Genomic DNA, 17,166 nt, shown 5'->3' on the forward strand with positions numbered 1-17,166 from the left:
TATTTTTAAATCGGGAGATTCCCTATTCTTATGATTTATTCGTAATTTCGGTGTACGATAGTTGGTGTCACATAATGGATTCTGTGCTACAAAGCGCGCTCTTTTCATCGTGTACCTGGTGCCAATCCTATTGTTGTTACCAGATCGAGTCACGAGTTCGCGGGTTCTCATTACCATCTATATCTATGAAACACTATCGCTGCGCCGTGGCCCAACCTAGTTCCAATTTCCCATCGTGTCCGTTCTATATCTATATAGGTGCCTATGGAATCGTGTTGCGATGACCCTGCGAGTTTTCCTTAGATCGGTTCATCGATCGGTGACTCCACAATGGGAGAGAAACCAAAGATATTTTATGTTGATCCAGGTTAATTGAAGTGTCTTTAAGTGGGACATTATGGATTTTTATGGATATCATACATTTTTTTTAATACATAATAAATGAAATATAAGTATTTTCAAACACAACTATGATTGCAAATATCGTTCTTAATTTTACATTATTATTATTTTGTTTATAAATCTCTCTAGTTATAAAAAGTTTAAGCGTTTTTCTGATTTAAATACAATCGATACGTCCTACTTTGAAAACTCTGATAGCTGTACAATTTTCTGTAACACATTTACGTTTTACGTTTCATGCAAAAAACTTCTGAATTATGAATGCGCGACGAGCAATAAAAATAAATCACGTAGCTAAACGCGAAGGAGTATTTCGAGAAGAGAAAGATTTGCTTATAATTTGAATTTTGCCTACATATCCGATGAAATTCAATTGTACTAGTATCTTCAGTATGATAAATATATAATCAATATCTTCTTCTTATATGTATAATAGATATATACATGTATAATCAGACAACGATCATAGTGTTACTACATTCGTTTATACTCTGAAGACGAAAGATAACGGATCGAAGCACAAGTTGATAATAGATAACGACCGATGGTGAGCGCAACTCGGCGTGTATATATGTTCGCTCTGTCATATACCATATGGCTGCATGTTCACGCATGGATTGTTAAGAAATAATGAATGCAAGAAAGAGACGATAATAGATAATGCAGATGATAATAGATAGCGTAGACCCGGATTAACGTACATGTGTGATTAACGAACATGTTAAAGGTGGAGAATGGAATAGGAATAGAGAAGCGCCTTTGCAAAGAAAATTAGATAATTTATAAAGACACAAATGAAGGTTCTTATTAGAATTTGTTTTGTAAGATGTATGACAGGTATGAGGAGAAGAGACAAGTGATAGGGACGATAATTAATAATAGTCAATTATAAACATAGATTAATGCACGTAATCAAAATTAAATGAAGAGGATGAAAATAGAGAGTCCTTTATACAGAAAAGACTGGATAATTTATTTCATTTAAGAACAAATAAGAATCTTCACTAGAATTTGTGCTAGGCCAAAAAAAAATCAGTTGGTTTATTCTCAGAGAAAGTCGGAATTCATTAAATATCTGTCAGGAGATCTCGTCTCTTTTCATTTGAAATGAATATTGGAAAGCCTTATTATTTGGAAAAGTAGAACGTGTGTCCTTGATCTGCCAGTATTTACGGCAGTGAACGAAACTAAAATGATTTTACAGTCACGCATGACTCGACCTATCGTGAGAGTATAGGACCTGACTGCTTTTCGCTTGACCTGTGGTGTCAGATCGACGTTCTTGATGCGCGACTTTCAAAGTATTACCTTTTTTTTGGAAATCACGAGACGTGACGAAAGTCGCGATCGGAATCTCGCAAAAGATGATTCAGCCTAGTCGATTCCATTGTCTTCTCAGTCGTCGTTCTTCGATGATCGCTGATTTTAAACACGTCGTCCTTGAACATCGCTTGCTACTGCGATTTATTGCGCGATTACACGAAGTAAATTTGTTTTTTTAAACAGGCTTCTCTTTGGCCAATTAAACCGGCTGGCTGATCGACATTTGATACAGAGAATCCGAGCGAATCACGGTTGCGTATACATACGCACCATAACTGCAATTATGTTGCTTATCATTATATCGAATGGTTGTTTTTTTGAAAATTTACAAAAAAAAATTTCAACTCCCGGTGTAAAATTGTAGCTTTATAAATTTTACTATAAAAATTCGTTTATTATTAATTATATAATACTTACAGAACGTTATAATCAATGCATCATAATTATACGATGAGGAAAACAAGACACGAAGTAATATAATAATTTGCAACAGTTTGATAGAGCTAAATAAGCTTGAATGATGGATTATTCTTCTCATAATGTACCTCTTTATCGAGCTACTTGAGTGTGTCATTGAAATTTACTTGTAGTTTATGTCGAGAGATATATTATCTCTGTGAATGCATGCGTGCGGATTATTATAGACGCGACGAGAGAGAGAGAGAGAGAGAGAGAGAGAGAGAGAGAGAGAGAGAGAGAGAGAGAGAGAGAGAGAGGGAAAGACTTAATTCTGCAATTTTCAAATTTCAGATGTAGATTATATAACGGGTGACAATTTCTTCGATGTGCTCGATAATGGCGTGATTGTCTGTCGACTGGCAAGAGTTATTCAGGAAAAAGCGAGATCTGCGATAGAAGCTGGACGAGTTAAAGGCGTAAGCATATTACTTTGTTTTTGCATCAAAATGCATAATGTATTCGTCATAAACAAAAAAATTTCTTACTACGATATTATCTTATATTGCAATATTTAATTAATTTTGATAAAATAATAATAATAAACAAAAATTCCAAACTCTTTCTATTCTTGCAAAAACCTGTTGGTGCAGTCAATACCAGTGATACGTGGCCGTTGCTGGGAAAACGCTGCGCGTCGTAGTTTCTTCTCCCGTGACAACATGGAAAACTTCATACAATTCTGCCGACGGCTGGGTGTCCACGAGAATCTCCTCTTCGAAAGTGACGATCTTGGTAAAGCTCAGCGCAATTAATTTTAATGCATGCGAATTAAGTAGAGACCCGCTGCGCATCGCTGTTTATCCTATCGGACGACTTTCAACGAGACGCGATTTAAGTGCGTACTCGCTTTTAAGTTGATGGGCGGTAATTAGGTAAAACACTGTAATCGACTCGCGCAATCCTGCGGTGGACGTGCATGTCGCATAAATTATGCTCCAGCGGTATGCAAATCCGGAGCGGTCGCAAAGCGAGAGTAATCGCCGCGCTGATTACACGCGACTTTGAGGAAAGTGGAGCGAATCTACGGCTCTTTGAAAATCAGAACGCTTTCTCACTTGATCAACTGAGTCATTGAAAACAATGCTGTTACATAAATGACATAACGACATAATTAAGCGAGATTATCTTTAAAACAAAAACTTATACGTCTTATCGTATTATCACAGGAATGCATTGATTTAAATATAATAATAAATAATTTTATTAATAAAAAGTAGAAAGATTAATCTTGTTATTTTATATATATATATGCGATCAACATGTATACGTGGTAAGATTAATCTCTTTACAGTATTACATGGTCAACCACGGAATGTAGTACTGTGTTTACTGGAAGTCGCCCGACTGGCAGCCAGATATTCTTTAGAACCACCCGGACTGGTGCAACTCGAGAGGGAAATCGCAGCGGAACAAGAAAGGGATCTTCACTGTATGTCGGACAGTGGTATATCTCACAGCAGCCTCTCTTGGCAACTCCAATCGCCGTCACCGACCGCGACGCCCAGACCGCCGGAGAAGATCAAACACAGCAGGTAAATAAGACGTATATTTCAAGCTTATGTAATCGAAGTTTCCAAATATCAGATTGCTTGGTCATTCTAATCCAATGTAATCCAACAATCGATCCTACGTATTTTTAACGTATATAATGTAACGGCCGACAAGTGGTGATGTTGCGGGAAGAAACTGAAACTTAACCGTTACGGTATGTATAAGTTATTCGCATAATTTCTGTTTCGCTTATGCGCACCGCATTTGGAACGACGTATACATTTCGAGATATATATTCCGGTTCGTTTACGACAATAGATTTCTCCGTCTGGTTAATAACCACTGTCTGAATAGGCAATTTTGCAAAGTGTTACTCAGAAGAATTCGCGTCATAACGTAATTCCGTAGGAGTGGCTGAATTTTATAGTATGCAAGACTTTTATGATACAACAGTGGTTACGATAATTGCTATATTGTGTTATACTGAACAATCAGAATAATATTAATTAATATTTTCTGGTTTGATAAAACTGTTTAGGTAAAATTTATCTTTCAGTCTGACTACATACTATTATATTTTACCGTAAATGGCTATAAATAATTGTGATTTATTTTTCACTGATAATTAATACACTAAATTATCATTGGTATTGAAAAAAAATCTGATGATGAAATATATTATTTCCCATCTCATTTACATTTATTTTATAGGATTTTTATCTTTCAATGTGTGATAATAAACTAATTATTGCGATTTTTATAAAAAGATACACGTTTCTGAATTAATTGCCAATATTAAATTCATTCTTTAGAATTCGGAGAATCAGAACATTTTGTGAAAGCATGAGAGTTTATTGTGGATCGTAATGCCTTCTAGCTCGGCGTCCGAAGTCACGACGACGGCCACACGATGGTTGGATCCTGTGACTGGTGCTACGCACGAATCTGAAATGCGAAGGTCCGTTAGCGACAACGGCCCGACTGGAAGCGACGGCGTACCCAGTGACACTACCGAGGACGACTGGTCCCGCGGTAGCGCCGAGGACCCGGATGAAGTGCCGTCGCCGTCGAGTTCGCCATCACCTTCGTCGGCCGAGCCACCGGAGCACACTGGTCCGATAACAGAGCTAGATCGCAAGGTATAAACAAAATCCTATTTCCACGAGAAGTTTCACTAGCAGATACTATCAAGAATTTCCAGTTTCGAACTACACTAGTCTCTTTGTTCTCCTCATTCAATGATATTATCACTTAAACTGTGTATCATGTCTAATAATTTCCAATAACAGTATCACACGAAAGAATAAAAATTAATTTTTTCCCGGGAATAAAATTCAAGAATTAAAGATATACTATGCAATACATAGATGTTCCTTCCTCGACAAAGGAAAATACATAATGGGTAAAATTGAATAATTTATATCTTCCTTATTAATGTTAATGTTACTAACGCTAACGTTCTCTACGCACGTTGTTTCATTTATATCTTCGCGTATCTCGTGCGTGTGGTTGAGAAAATCTTAGTCCTATAGGTTGTTATAGTCCCGTCTCGCGCGGTCTGCATTGTAATTATTATCGTACGAGAAGAAAAAATGTATGAAGGAGGGAAAGAACGGATGGGAGAAACGGCGTTTTTCTCGCGCACGTTTTCCACGCACGCGTGTCAAATACCTGCATATTTAGCGGCGGAAGTTCCACCACATATCTTTGATTTCTTTTGCTCCTCGCTCCAACGACACGTCGAAGTGATTTATCTCGCGTGACATGATCGATCGCTCTTTGTCCGTAAGGCAACAACGAAGACGGTGGCCTGATGCACAAAAAAACGATCGTCTAAATATACGACTCCGTAGCCCCTCCGTCTTAAGTGCGGTATCTTTGGCTGCATCGTATATGCCTCTTCTTTTTTTTCTGTCTACAGGTGCGAAGAGCCACCGAGGCCGTCCAGAGACTTTGTCAATGCCCGTCAGAAAAATGTTCCAAATTGAAAGTACGCAAAGTCGGCGAAGGCCGCTATCATATTGCGGGACGTAACGTCTTCATCAGGGTACGTAAATACCTTTTGACATTTTATATAAATTATAATTTTAATATATAATATTAAAATATTACTAAAAACTCGAGAGATTATTAAATGTTATCAACAATACAAACATTTTTAAGACGAATCGCTTTCATTCAAAGTTTTGAGTTTTACTTCTCCTCAAGTATTACAGAACTGTACTCCCTTGTTATTTAAGAGTTGTTGTCTCGAAAATCTCGAGATCTCTCTCTTCTCTTTCTTTATTCATAACACGTCGCGGTGATCCTGTAAACCTGCCAACTGTTAACGACCGCGGTGCTGACGTGTTCGCAGCTTCTCAAGGGGAGACACATGATGGTGAGAGTGGGCGGCGGATGGGATACCCTGGAACATTTCCTGGCGAGGCACGATCCCTGTCAGGTGAGGGTTCTTAACCGCGAGAGCACGCCGCCTCCCGCTCGCGGCACCAAGCACGACAGCTTCCTGCACATTCGGGCCAAGTACCGCAGCCCACCGTCGGAGCCGAGCCTCTCACGTCGGTCGCTGGCCTAAGAACACGTAGTGCCTAATCATGCGATCACACGACCCCTCAGGGCTGCTCGCACGCGCGGTTTGGCGCACTTGATGCGAAATTGATATCGTGGTTTCCGGCACACAGCTATCGCATCTCGTCGCGTACATGCCATATAAGAGCACTCGATATTCTCAACTCGATGAACACATCGATCAATCGGTGTGTTAAATGACGCGATGAAACGTGGCAGCTCGTGTTACCATAATAAGGACGGCAATTCATGTATGATTTTCGCACACGATACATTCCTTTTTTCCCAACTACGCTCGATAAGTTGGTGAGGGAAGAAAGAAGCCATGGATCATCCGAATAGCTTGCGGTTACATTTATGCACATTCCGATATATTCATGTATGCTATTTGCAAGGTATTTTTGCAGGGCCGAATCTTTCACCGGTACGCATCGCCTACGCCAGTTTGATACCTCTTCCACTCTTGTACTACACACATCTCCAATTGCGTCAAGCGCATATATATTTGTTGTCACACATGTATGCGTTATATGTAGATCACACATGGTGTAAGAACGCACACGGATCACACTATTTTTACTACATTGTACCAGGTGATTAAGAAGCGTGTCGAATTATATCCTCACTGATATATGCGATACGTTGACGGAAGAGAGAGAGAGTGTGATTACGAATAGTCAAAGTTTTAATCCAAGATTATATTCTATAATTCAGAAAACTTTGATTATTCGATATTTATCAATGAATATATACTCTATGTGCTTCCATCTCTCTTGAATCATTTCTCTTCAGGTACTAACATAATTAACGTCTAGATCCAGAAATTCTTCGGCAGAATCTAGGAAGTGTGTTGCACTTGGTAATAATAGTGTTAAGAACGCAATGACCAATTTTATTTTTAGAACTATATTACGTCATGATATATTATTATAATAAAAATAATAATAATAGTAATTTTTGGGAGAATAAATATCCATTTAAATAAAAAAGCTCAAATGTTGTGCTCTTGTATGTGCAATAAACAAATAAAAGTGCAATTAAAATCTCAGGTAGATAATCGTCCGTATAAATGTATCATGCCTTAAAAAAGATTGATTACTTTTTTCTTGATAAAATTTCTTTTTGCAAAACTATATACAGTAAACATTACAGTTTTTTTATAATAATTGTATGAGTTTTACAAAATTCTTACAATTATGCCATATAATTGTAACTTTTTGATTAATAATGCTATAACGTAATATTCTTGAAATCTTTCAATCCTATTCGGCTTTCAATTTTGGTCATTGCTCTATATCAATATATTGTTATAATGCACTGTCATATTTTGCGACGAGCATGCAAAATGAGGCACTTATATATCATAATAACACATAGGGTCGGCTAAGTTTTCTGTATAATCGATCCAATTTTCAATATTTATAAGAATATTATAACATATGTTAAACTCGAGAAATGAATTTTTTTTGCGCATTGATATTTTGAAAAAATTGTATATTTATTAACTATCAACACACAAAAGATAGCATATTTGTATTCAAAAATTTCTTAAAATGTACGTTACTATAATTTGTTTTTGTTTTTATTTCGAATACAATCAACTTACGAATCTTATTTTAGCCGACTCTGAAATTTATTGACACACTTTAGCATTCGATTAATATCTAATACAACTTGTATCGCCTAACGTGTAAAATGCTTCATGATAATTCATAACATCCTCAAACATATATGTTTTGTACTTTTATATAAATATCTAGAGTAAGGAATATAATATATACATCAACGTATTGCCGAGTTAATTAAAGAGTATAATTATTCCACTTACAGAAGTGCAAGAGCACAGTATGCAAAGGAATACCAAAGCAGAGAAACACGCGACGAGTAATGTCAGCTCGTTGAAATTAATTAAGTTGTGATCCGTTTATTGATTGCGTCGAAAGAATAATAATAATTTCATGAATCGATGTCTTTTATGAATTATGAATAATTAGTCCACTGCATTCTTTATTATCCTCTGCGAAGCAAAATCAATGTTAAATTGCGATTTGCACTGTAAAAAGTAATAAGCTTAGAGCGAATTATTACATGCCTTATGTTACATAGTATAATTATGTGTTACATAATCATAATTATGCCTTCGAAGTTACTTCTTACGCGTAATTAAATCGCCCTGCCTAATTAAATTAATTTCGCCATATTATGTAATTGTAAATAATACGTTGTCCCGATATATCGATCGAAAAATAGCTGATTTAAGTTAATTGTACCTGCTTCATACTGCGTTAATATATATTAGAATAAGTTACATGTTCTATATATATTTAATAAGTTGTTTATATTGTCTTTTTATTAAAAATTACTTATAGACTTCGATTTTTTCATCAGAATACATGTATTTTGATGATAAAAGAATATTATATAAAGTTAGCTATGGGGAGATTATTATTTACAATAAGATGTTGAAACGGTCTAACTGATACATGTATATTTTAAAAACTAATTGTAAGTTTAGTCTGCGTCAGTACAGTTTCATAATTATTTGGCTATTAATCAGTATTAAAACTACTGCATTAATGTAGACTTTGTTCGTAATTGTAGGCTTTTGTAAAAAAAAATTTTAAGATTTTGTCTAATATGTATACCACATCGCGTATACCACACATTATCTTAATCTATTCAACTAAGTTTGAAGCTACTATGTCGGTTGTTATATTTTGTTGAACAATAAAATATCTGACTGATATATATCTCCGAAAATTGTATGACTAATAAATTATCAACCATCTTTTAGATCAATCTTGCATAATACCACTCTTTTCAGAGTAATCACACGGCGATTCCAAAAATAGCAATACGAGTGATTTTATTCATTTTATATTATGGTACAAGGTTAAATCAGTATGATATTAAAAAACTTTATTTTTTAATAATAATTATTAATATTATATTTACTAATACTATAATAATATAATAATAATAGTAATAATTTGATCATTGGTTATATTAGAGATATATTTTTTACTTTCTTGTGTACTAAATATATATTTCATACAAATTCATTATAAATCAATTTACGAATAAACGTTTGATTAAATATTTTTTCTTATTTTTTATTATTTCTACATTTGATTCATAATATGAATTATATATGACTCATAATTCTTAGAAAAATTTTTGGTATATATTTCATTAAATATACTATAATAAAATGTAATGTTATAATAAAATATAATAATAAAATATTTCAGATATACAGTGATTGAAATAATAATACTATTATTGGATAATACAATTAAAATGATTATATGCAAATAGTATAAAAAATGTATTCGTGATGAAATGCTCTTTACTTCTTTTTGCTTTTGCCTAATGTTAGTGTATGATGTTGGGGTTGTTGGGCAAATTGCGTTTTTCGTCTATTAAATTCCAGTATATCATCCTCAAGTTTCTTACGACTTTCTTCTAATTTCTTCTTTTCTTCTGTATGATCTTTCTTTAACTTGTCAAATTTACTGTGCAGCTAAAGTATATAAAAAAATCAACAAAAAATAAACAATTAGTAGTTATACTAAGATAATAGATGTAATGTTTTAGCATATACTAATGCAATTAAAAATGGTTACCTCTTTCTCTGCTTCTTTTAATTCAGCTTCTTTTTCCTTGACTCGAGCAACAAACATCTGCCGCATTTCATCTTCTTTTTGCTGCAATTCTTGCAAATGAATGGATCTCTTTGCTTCACATGTTTGTTGAAAACTTACTGGCTTGTTATCACTATCAACATCACTAAAACCCATCTAAAAATTTATAACAGTAATAAAAAAGAGAAAAACGAAATTTTGATGTTTTAAAGTTTTTGACAAACAATACAACATACTTGTTCTAATCTCTTCTTCCGATAAAGTTCATAATGGCGACAGTGTGTTTTTTCACGCATATCTTCCATATTAGTACTTATCAGCATCTCACGTAGTTTTACAAAGTCACAATGAGATTCGTTTTCAACTAAAAAGTGTTAATATATATAATGTGTTAATGTATAGATATTTCTGATTATTTTCTTCAAAGTACAGCTACTATAAATTAAATTTATTGTTACCTTGAACTGTACCCCATGGATATTGACGAGAACGCATCATTTTATTGCCTACACGAACGAAATCGGTACTACCAACAACGGCGAATGGTACATGGATGTTCATGGTAGTATTTATATCTTTTACAGTCTCATCATCAGTTGGAAATTGATAAATGTGTATGCCATTATTTTGTAATTCAGATATGATTTTACTCTGAAACAATACAAATATTAGTAGAATATTAGTAGAAGATTATATAGCATAAATATAATGAATCAAAATAATCTGGAAATGCGACATACCTTAAATTTCTGTAATTCAGTTTTTGATATTGTGTCTGCTTTAGCAATAATCGGAATGATATTAACTTTGGTATCCAATTTTTTCATGCATACTAGATCAATCGATTTTAAACTAAAAGTATAAATATATATATGAGATTAAAGTAATTTATAATAAATAATAATAAATTCAATTTGTGTAAAACTAATGGACACTTACCCATGACCAGTAGGACATATGAAATAAAGGCAGACATGAATACGACTATCATGATAAGTTGCAAGATTACGCTTGATTTTTAATTCTTCCTGCAAATAAGCTTCAAATTGTGCATCTATATAATCAACAACTGCCTTGAAACTGTCCTCTTTATTGATTTGATCACCGTAACCAACTGTGTCAACAATAGTTAGTTTCAGTCTGACATTACTTTCTTGCAGTTCATAGGTATGTGCTTTAAGCTTTACTGATGGCAAATTATGAGGGCTAGGACTAGATTCAAAGCTTGTATTAAAGAGGGAATCCATAAGTGTAGATTTTCCAAGTCCAGTTTCACCTATCAGAATATATCAATTAATATCATATATCTAAATATATATTAAATAAACTCATACTAAATAGAGATATAGCAGAAATTATTAAAGATTAATATTTGTCATACCAATACAGAGAATATTGAATAAAAATCCATTTTGCACTGATTTATTCACCAATTGACTGGGTAAACTGTCAAACCCAACATGACCTGACAATTTTAGGGTACGCAGCATAGACTCCATCTAATAATTGAAATTATATGTCACCATTGTACTTTAAAGAGAGAGGGAAACAGAGAGAGGAAAAAGAGACAATTGTGTCCATAAATGGATGAAATAAATGCATCGAAGGAATGCTCAACTTGATGTACAGTTATGTGGTGATTCCAAAGAGAGCCAACACCTTGAATTTATGACAGCCTTGTGTATATAGAGTTAGATATCCTGTTATAATTATGTACAATAATATTAAAGATGCTTTAACAAAATGACTGTGTAAGAAAACAAATAAACTTATAATATATAATTAATAGATACGAATATAATCCTTTTGTGAGACAGAAGATTCTTTTAAATGCTTTTAATGGAAAAATGTATTAAATGAAAAGGAATGGCTTAGTGATAAAAATCACATGCATCGGTGTTCGAGATGACAGTGACAGTGACAGATACATATATGATTAAATTATTTACAAAATAATGCAATACTACGCTTGTAGCGACAACAGAAAGGTTTAAAGACGATTGTAAAGACCAGACAATTTTCGTACCTTGGCACGGTCAATATCCTCTGTCGCCATTTTTCCTGCGATTTGGTTGCGAACACGACGCGAATAAGTATGAATATGGGCAGAGGCAGAGAGAAGCTTGAGAGCGGCCATTCCAGAGTTTCGTGAGACACTTGTCAAAACTCGTTTAATACCGCCATCTACATCCATTCGTAGGCTATATAGAATTACGTAACTGAAATTATTTTTCGACATGGTCGGTAAAATCATCGTTTGATCCGTCATGATCTATCAGAATTTATGTAGTTTCGACTCGCACCAAATGATGATTTTACCGGCAAAAGTCGAAAAATTACCCCGATTACATAATTTCACATAGCTTCTAACGTGGATGTAGATGGCAATATTAAACAGACCTGGTAAAACGCCAGGATGGCTGCTCTCAAGTACTTTTGACCAAGATCGCTCTCTGGTACTTTTGACCGAAATCATGACTCATACCAGCTCCAACTTGAAGTACGCATGCTCTTATTGCAGCTGCCGACGCGAAATATTATCAATAGGGCGTAGAGTATTGTCTAGCGGCAATTAAAGCATACCCGGCGAGCCCGTAAATTAATTTGATTGAGTTTAATTTGTGCATCGTAAATCATTCATCATCGTAAATTACTTCATCCATGATTTCTTACCATGATAAGGCGATGAATAGCAGCACGAGATCGCATTCTTTGACTAATTCACAGTAAGTTTATTATAATTGTAACACGAATTTAATGTAAAAAAATATATATATAATTGATGAATTTGTTCTGTTGAAAAAACTTTATTATAAAAGTGTGACTTTTATTATTACGTCAGGTTTCTTTTCTTTTCTTTTCTTTTCTTTTCTTATGCATATAAACATATGTATTTCTTGTCGAAAAGATTATATTTTAGATTTTAGTATAATAATGATAGTACAATGAGGTGATATAACGTAGCATACAAATTATTTTTTATCTCTTTTCAATCCTAGTTTTTAAACAAATAGCTGCACTATAATTCAGAATTGATCTTTCTCTTTCTAATGTAGAAGAAAATCAGAGAAAAGATGAACTTTAAAGTAATTTAACGTAGCCAGTTTAAATATAAAGAACAGAGCTCAAGTAATTTTGACATCGACGCGAGTTTGTATATTCCGCCGACATGCGCTTGACGTGTCCTGCTAAGCGTCGTCGCGGTGGTCGCAGCGCCGGACGTTTGGTAACGCCGGCATGCGCGCGTGTGTGCGGCAGTGTCACTGCCTAGGAACATTCGGGCCGGCGTGGCTGGCAGACCCCTCACAACAGTGCCTACTTTCTAACATGGCAGATCAATTTGTGTTGTATTATCATGTGACGGCGAAACGCTCCCGTTGATAGGACCGTAACCTCGTGCGAGAAGCGATCGTAGTCTCGGTTAGCTCGCGAGTGTTAACACGCGACGCGACGCGGTCGCGTTAAACGCCGTCGCGATGGCGGACCTCAAGAGCCCGCCGTTTAGTGACATCAAGCGGCCCGAGGAGGTGGTTGCGATGGCGATGAACGACAGCCTCAAATTCGCCGTGCTGATAGGCCTGATCGAGGTGGGACAGGTGTCGAATCGGGAGGTTGTCAACACCGTGCTACACCTGGTGAGTTTGAGTCTCAAGCGCGCCGACGAACGGATCGGTGCGAGATGCGCCCGGCGCCGTCGCCGTCGTCGTCGTCGTCGTCGTCGACGACGACCTCGGGGCACCGCGGTTTAGCCCTGGCACGATTCCCGCCGCTTTGTCGCCGTCGCGACACCAATCGTCACTCGGTGACAGTTGAACTGTCAAACACTTGCTCCCGCGCGATTATTCGCGGCGACGATGCGTCGCGTCAGAGTCCGCTTTTCCACAAGAATATTGTCCTCATTGTCGTTTGATCGGGAAACCGCGATTTTCAATATAATATACTCTCTCTAAATGTGTTTTTTCGGTTTAGTTTATGCGTATGTCATTTAGTTTTATACATGTCAATCGCGTCATCAGCTAGTAGACCTTGGAAGTTTATTAACATAGTTTCACCTTTACATTACATCGATGTGACGTTACGTTTTTTTTCCTCTTAATCATTCTACTCTGTATATTTGAAAGAAATATTGTCATTATATCTCTATATTTTGGCAATATATATGTTTTATATTTTAAAATAATATTATCTTAACATTCATGTTTATTGTGATAGTGAAGAGAACTAACTTTATGTCAACTATTATATGTATATAAATATAAAGCGGTAACTTAATGCAAACAAGATGCTTTCGAACTGCACGGTTAGTGTTATTCCGCTTTAGCGAAGGATCAAATTGCATCACATATTTAACCCTAAAATATGCTAGATGATAATCGGCATATCGATTGTCATGATGGGCAAACAGATGTTAGAATTAGCGATTGCTTTCATTAAATAGAGAAGTATTTGTGTAAATAGATTCGTATTTGCAACGAGAAAGACAAGTCATAATTATGCAAACGTAAATATCGTATTTGCAAATAGATGAGTGAATTGCAAATTCGCAGAAGTATACGACACGTTCTCTATGTCGACTCATTGTCAGCCTACGTTGTCGCTTCGCCTACAATTTGTCGATCTTCTCACAGAGGATGACGTATGCCTGTCATTAAAAAAAAATGGCTGGAAACGTGAATCTCTGAAGAAGAATTGAGGTGTGAACTTTGATCGTTTTTTTTTTTTTTTTTTTTTTTTTTTTTTATTGCCGAGAACGATCGCGCGCTCTATTCGCGTCGCGTCGCGTCGCGTATATTGCCTCGCATTTATTTCAACGGCGTTGCACGATCACGCTTACGTGGATTTTTACGTGGCCACGTAGAACGACGTGTTCTTATCAGCGCTGCTTGTCGTTTGTCCTTCACGTCGAACTCGCGCTCGATGACGATGTGCTATCGAATATTGTTATCGATATTATTAAGATTGCACACGTGTCAAACTGGTCGCTGGACGAATCGCGCCTATCGCGTTTGTCACGTGAGAGGAATCATTCGTCAATGAGGATCTGGCACGGAAAGATGGGAGCACGCATAAACGCGCGTATGCGTGAACCTACGGAATACTCTCGTCCGCAAATATCTCGCACGTGGCGCCGATTAACGACTGGCGTCAGGTTGGCTCTCTGCGAGCTGCATTTAAAGTCACTTATGCTATCATCAGGACTGCCGTTGTTCGAACACGCGTTTCTTTTCGAACTTATAGACCCTCTCGTAACTTTTATACTTAACTTTTATATTTAACCTCGTTCGATATAGCCTCTCTTGTGAACGCCTGGAAAAACGTACATCGTTCGCGTGAACTGGAACACCTTCCTTTTTGAAGGAATAATCGTTTAAAATGTACAAAAAAGTTATATAGTTTTTTGTCATGATTTAATCTTAAAACGTTACAATTTTTATACAGTTTTAGTTAAATTTAATAGTTTTCAGTTTATGAGATATCAATAATATTAAATGATATTAATATATTAATAATATTAAATTTAACAGCAGTTTTCAATTTGTGAAATTAATAACGTTAAAGAATATTCGGTAGCTTTATATTTGTGCTATTTGTTTGCTTTGTGTAGATATCGATTGATACCAACTTTACAACTGTTTGGAATAAGTGCACATAACTATTCAAATTGCAAATGTATAAATTATAATATAGAACGATAATAACATGCACGATTTCAGAATACCTAGTAAATTTATTACATTATAAGTTATAAATGTTCAACATTTCTGAATGGTGCGTATTACGCACGGAATGTATGTATTACGTTTGCTATTTGTATTTTCGCAAACATTCGTATTTCGACATCAGTTGAATATTCCATCAGTTGAATATTATCGATTTCAGTAACATTGCTATTCTCTTGTTTTCTCTTTCTCTTTCTCTCTCTCTCTTCTCTGCCTTCGGTTTTTTTGTGTGTAAGCAAAAATTGATTTTCTGCGATAACACATTCGTCATCAATTAATAACATTTTGCTGTCGCGATTATTAACGACCAAGGTAAAAGGAAACATGACCGTCTAGAAGGTTAATATCAAACAGTAAGTTTCGAATTTATTCGATTCTGCATTGGTTAACATTGTCCGCAGTCGTGCAGACTATCTATTGCTGCAGTGTTTAATTTTCGCGTAGGGATTGCGAATATATTTAGTCGTTACACATGAAATATTTAATTGAAAAGCTATAAAACATCTATAGTGATAATTGATTATTTTATTTTATTAAATTTTACATAAAAGTTACATAGCTTTTTTATTGTTAGATTGATTTAAAGTGACATAGTTATTTTGCAAAATTTTGCTTTAATTTTGTACCATTGATATTCAAGTTTTGCGCGTTACAACAATTTTAACAATTGGAAAAATTTTAATAATATTACTTTATGTTATTATATGCAAGTAGCATTGTAAAGAACAACTTATAATATAAATTCTATACTTTTATAAAGCGAGTTATTTTATTGAAAAGATTAATATATTAACGTCTTAAATTTAATATTTTAACTTTTTTAAATTACTTAATATTTTTTTATTCTTTTGTTAGATTTTTTAATTCATATGAATGTAATGATTTAAAATTTGATATATTGACGATATTGATTATTTTCAAATTACCATTGTGAGTTTATTTTCACAGTTTATAATACATTAATGTGAAACATGATGTAAAATACAGTGATCTTAAAACATGATATACTACACATATAAAACATGATATATATTACACATATAAAAATGTTGCCAGGAGATTATATGAATAATATTTAGACTGTACCGCAAATTTTTTAAATAAATGTTTTTATTAGCTTCTTTTATACTTCTCTTTTTTTAAGTTGTAATGTTTGAATAATTTCTGTTATATTTGTGAGAATATTTTATTATCAATTTGTATGTGAAACAACATGTTAGAAAATGTTAATTACAATGATGATATACGTATATCAAGTTTGACAAAAATTGTATAAAAATAATTGTTCTATTTTATTTAAAAAAAAAAATAATTTTTTCATAAAAGAGTATATACGTTTTGTCAATTCCTTTGATTTTTTTTTATTTGAGAACAATTCATAATGGATCATTTTATCAACATGACATTGACGGTAGCTTCTATAATTGGGAATCGATGAATACATTTACATATGTGTTTGCATATTTGGCATTGATCGATGAATGTCAGTGCAATAATCAGGTGCAAATTTGCGATTCCAACACATCACCTGGCATTATCCGTATTGTGTATATATATAG

The 17,166-nt window shown here is 34.6% G+C and overlaps 3 protein-coding genes across 12 annotated transcripts in view; 2 read left to right on the forward strand and 1 right to left on the reverse strand.

Moving 5' to 3' along the window:
* Positions 1–9,003, forward strand: part of LOC140670205 (growth arrest-specific protein 2) — a 29,982-nt gene extending 20,979 nt beyond the window's left edge. For 4 of the 5 annotated variants that reach the window (XM_072900786.1, XM_072900791.1, XM_072900779.1 and 1 more), the window contains 6 exons: positions 2,476–2,600; positions 2,775–2,916; positions 3,476–3,716; positions 4,553–4,814; positions 5,597–5,722; positions 6,032–7,925. In XM_072900786.1, coding sequence (XP_072756887.1) covers positions 2,476–2,600; positions 2,775–2,916; positions 3,476–3,716; positions 4,553–4,814; positions 5,597–5,722; positions 6,032–6,250 — 1,115 coding nt within the window. In that variant the 3' untranslated portion in view covers positions 6,251–7,925. Of the gene's footprint in view, positions 1–2,475; positions 2,601–2,774; positions 2,917–3,475; positions 3,717–4,552; positions 4,815–5,596; positions 5,723–6,031; positions 7,926–8,073 lie in introns of those variants that run through there. The other variant, XM_072900801.1, reaches the window with a different exon arrangement.
* A 327-nt stretch (positions 9,004–9,330) lies between these two features.
* Positions 9,331–12,066, reverse strand: Septin2 (septin 2). Its single transcript, XM_072900759.1, has 8 exons — positions 11,914–12,066; positions 11,269–11,386; positions 10,827–11,163; positions 10,628–10,739; positions 10,346–10,538; positions 10,124–10,251; positions 9,870–10,043; positions 9,331–9,766 (listed from the first exon to the last, which is right to left on the reverse strand). The coding sequence occupies exons 1-8, from the start codon at positions 12,022–12,024 to the stop codon at positions 9,593–9,595; spliced, it is 1,347 nt and encodes a 448-aa protein (XP_072756860.1). The 5' UTR covers positions 12,025–12,066; the 3' UTR covers positions 9,331–9,592.
* Positions 12,067–13,106: 1,040 nt separating this feature from the next.
* Positions 13,107–17,166, forward strand: part of Rg (A kinase anchor protein rugose) — a 310,256-nt gene continuing 306,196 nt past the window's right edge. For 3 of the 6 annotated variants that reach the window (XM_072900597.1, XM_072900606.1, XM_072900624.1), the window contains exon 1: positions 13,110–13,522. In XM_072900597.1, the coding sequence (XP_072756698.1) occupies positions 13,364–13,522 (159 nt within the window). In that variant the 5' untranslated portion in view covers positions 13,110–13,363. Of the gene's footprint in view, positions 13,523–17,166 lie in introns of all 6 variants that reach the window. The other 3 variants (XM_072900570.1, XM_072900545.1, XM_072900614.1) reach the window with 3 other exon arrangements.

The sequence above is a fragment of the Anoplolepis gracilipes genome, chromosome 1, assembly GCF_047496725.1.
Source record: "Anoplolepis gracilipes chromosome 1, ASM4749672v1, whole genome shotgun sequence".
Taxonomy (NCBI): domain Eukaryota; kingdom Metazoa; phylum Arthropoda; class Insecta; order Hymenoptera; family Formicidae; genus Anoplolepis; species Anoplolepis gracilipes.

Bases quoted from the DNA above. Each gene is read 5' to 3' on its own strand.
- Septin2 (XM_072900759.1), bottom strand. From the start codon at position 12,024: ATGGCCGCTCTCAAGCTTCTCTCTGCCTCTGCCCATATTCATACTTAT. The intron at 10,539-10,627 runs GTATGTCGCATT...GTATTGTTTCAG, and splicing joins CTGAATTACAGAAATTTAAG to AGTAAAATCATATCTGAATT. The intron at 10,252-10,345 runs GTAACAATAAAT...AACACTTTTTAG, and splicing joins TCCATGGGGTACAGTTCAAG to TTGAAAACGAATCTCATTGT.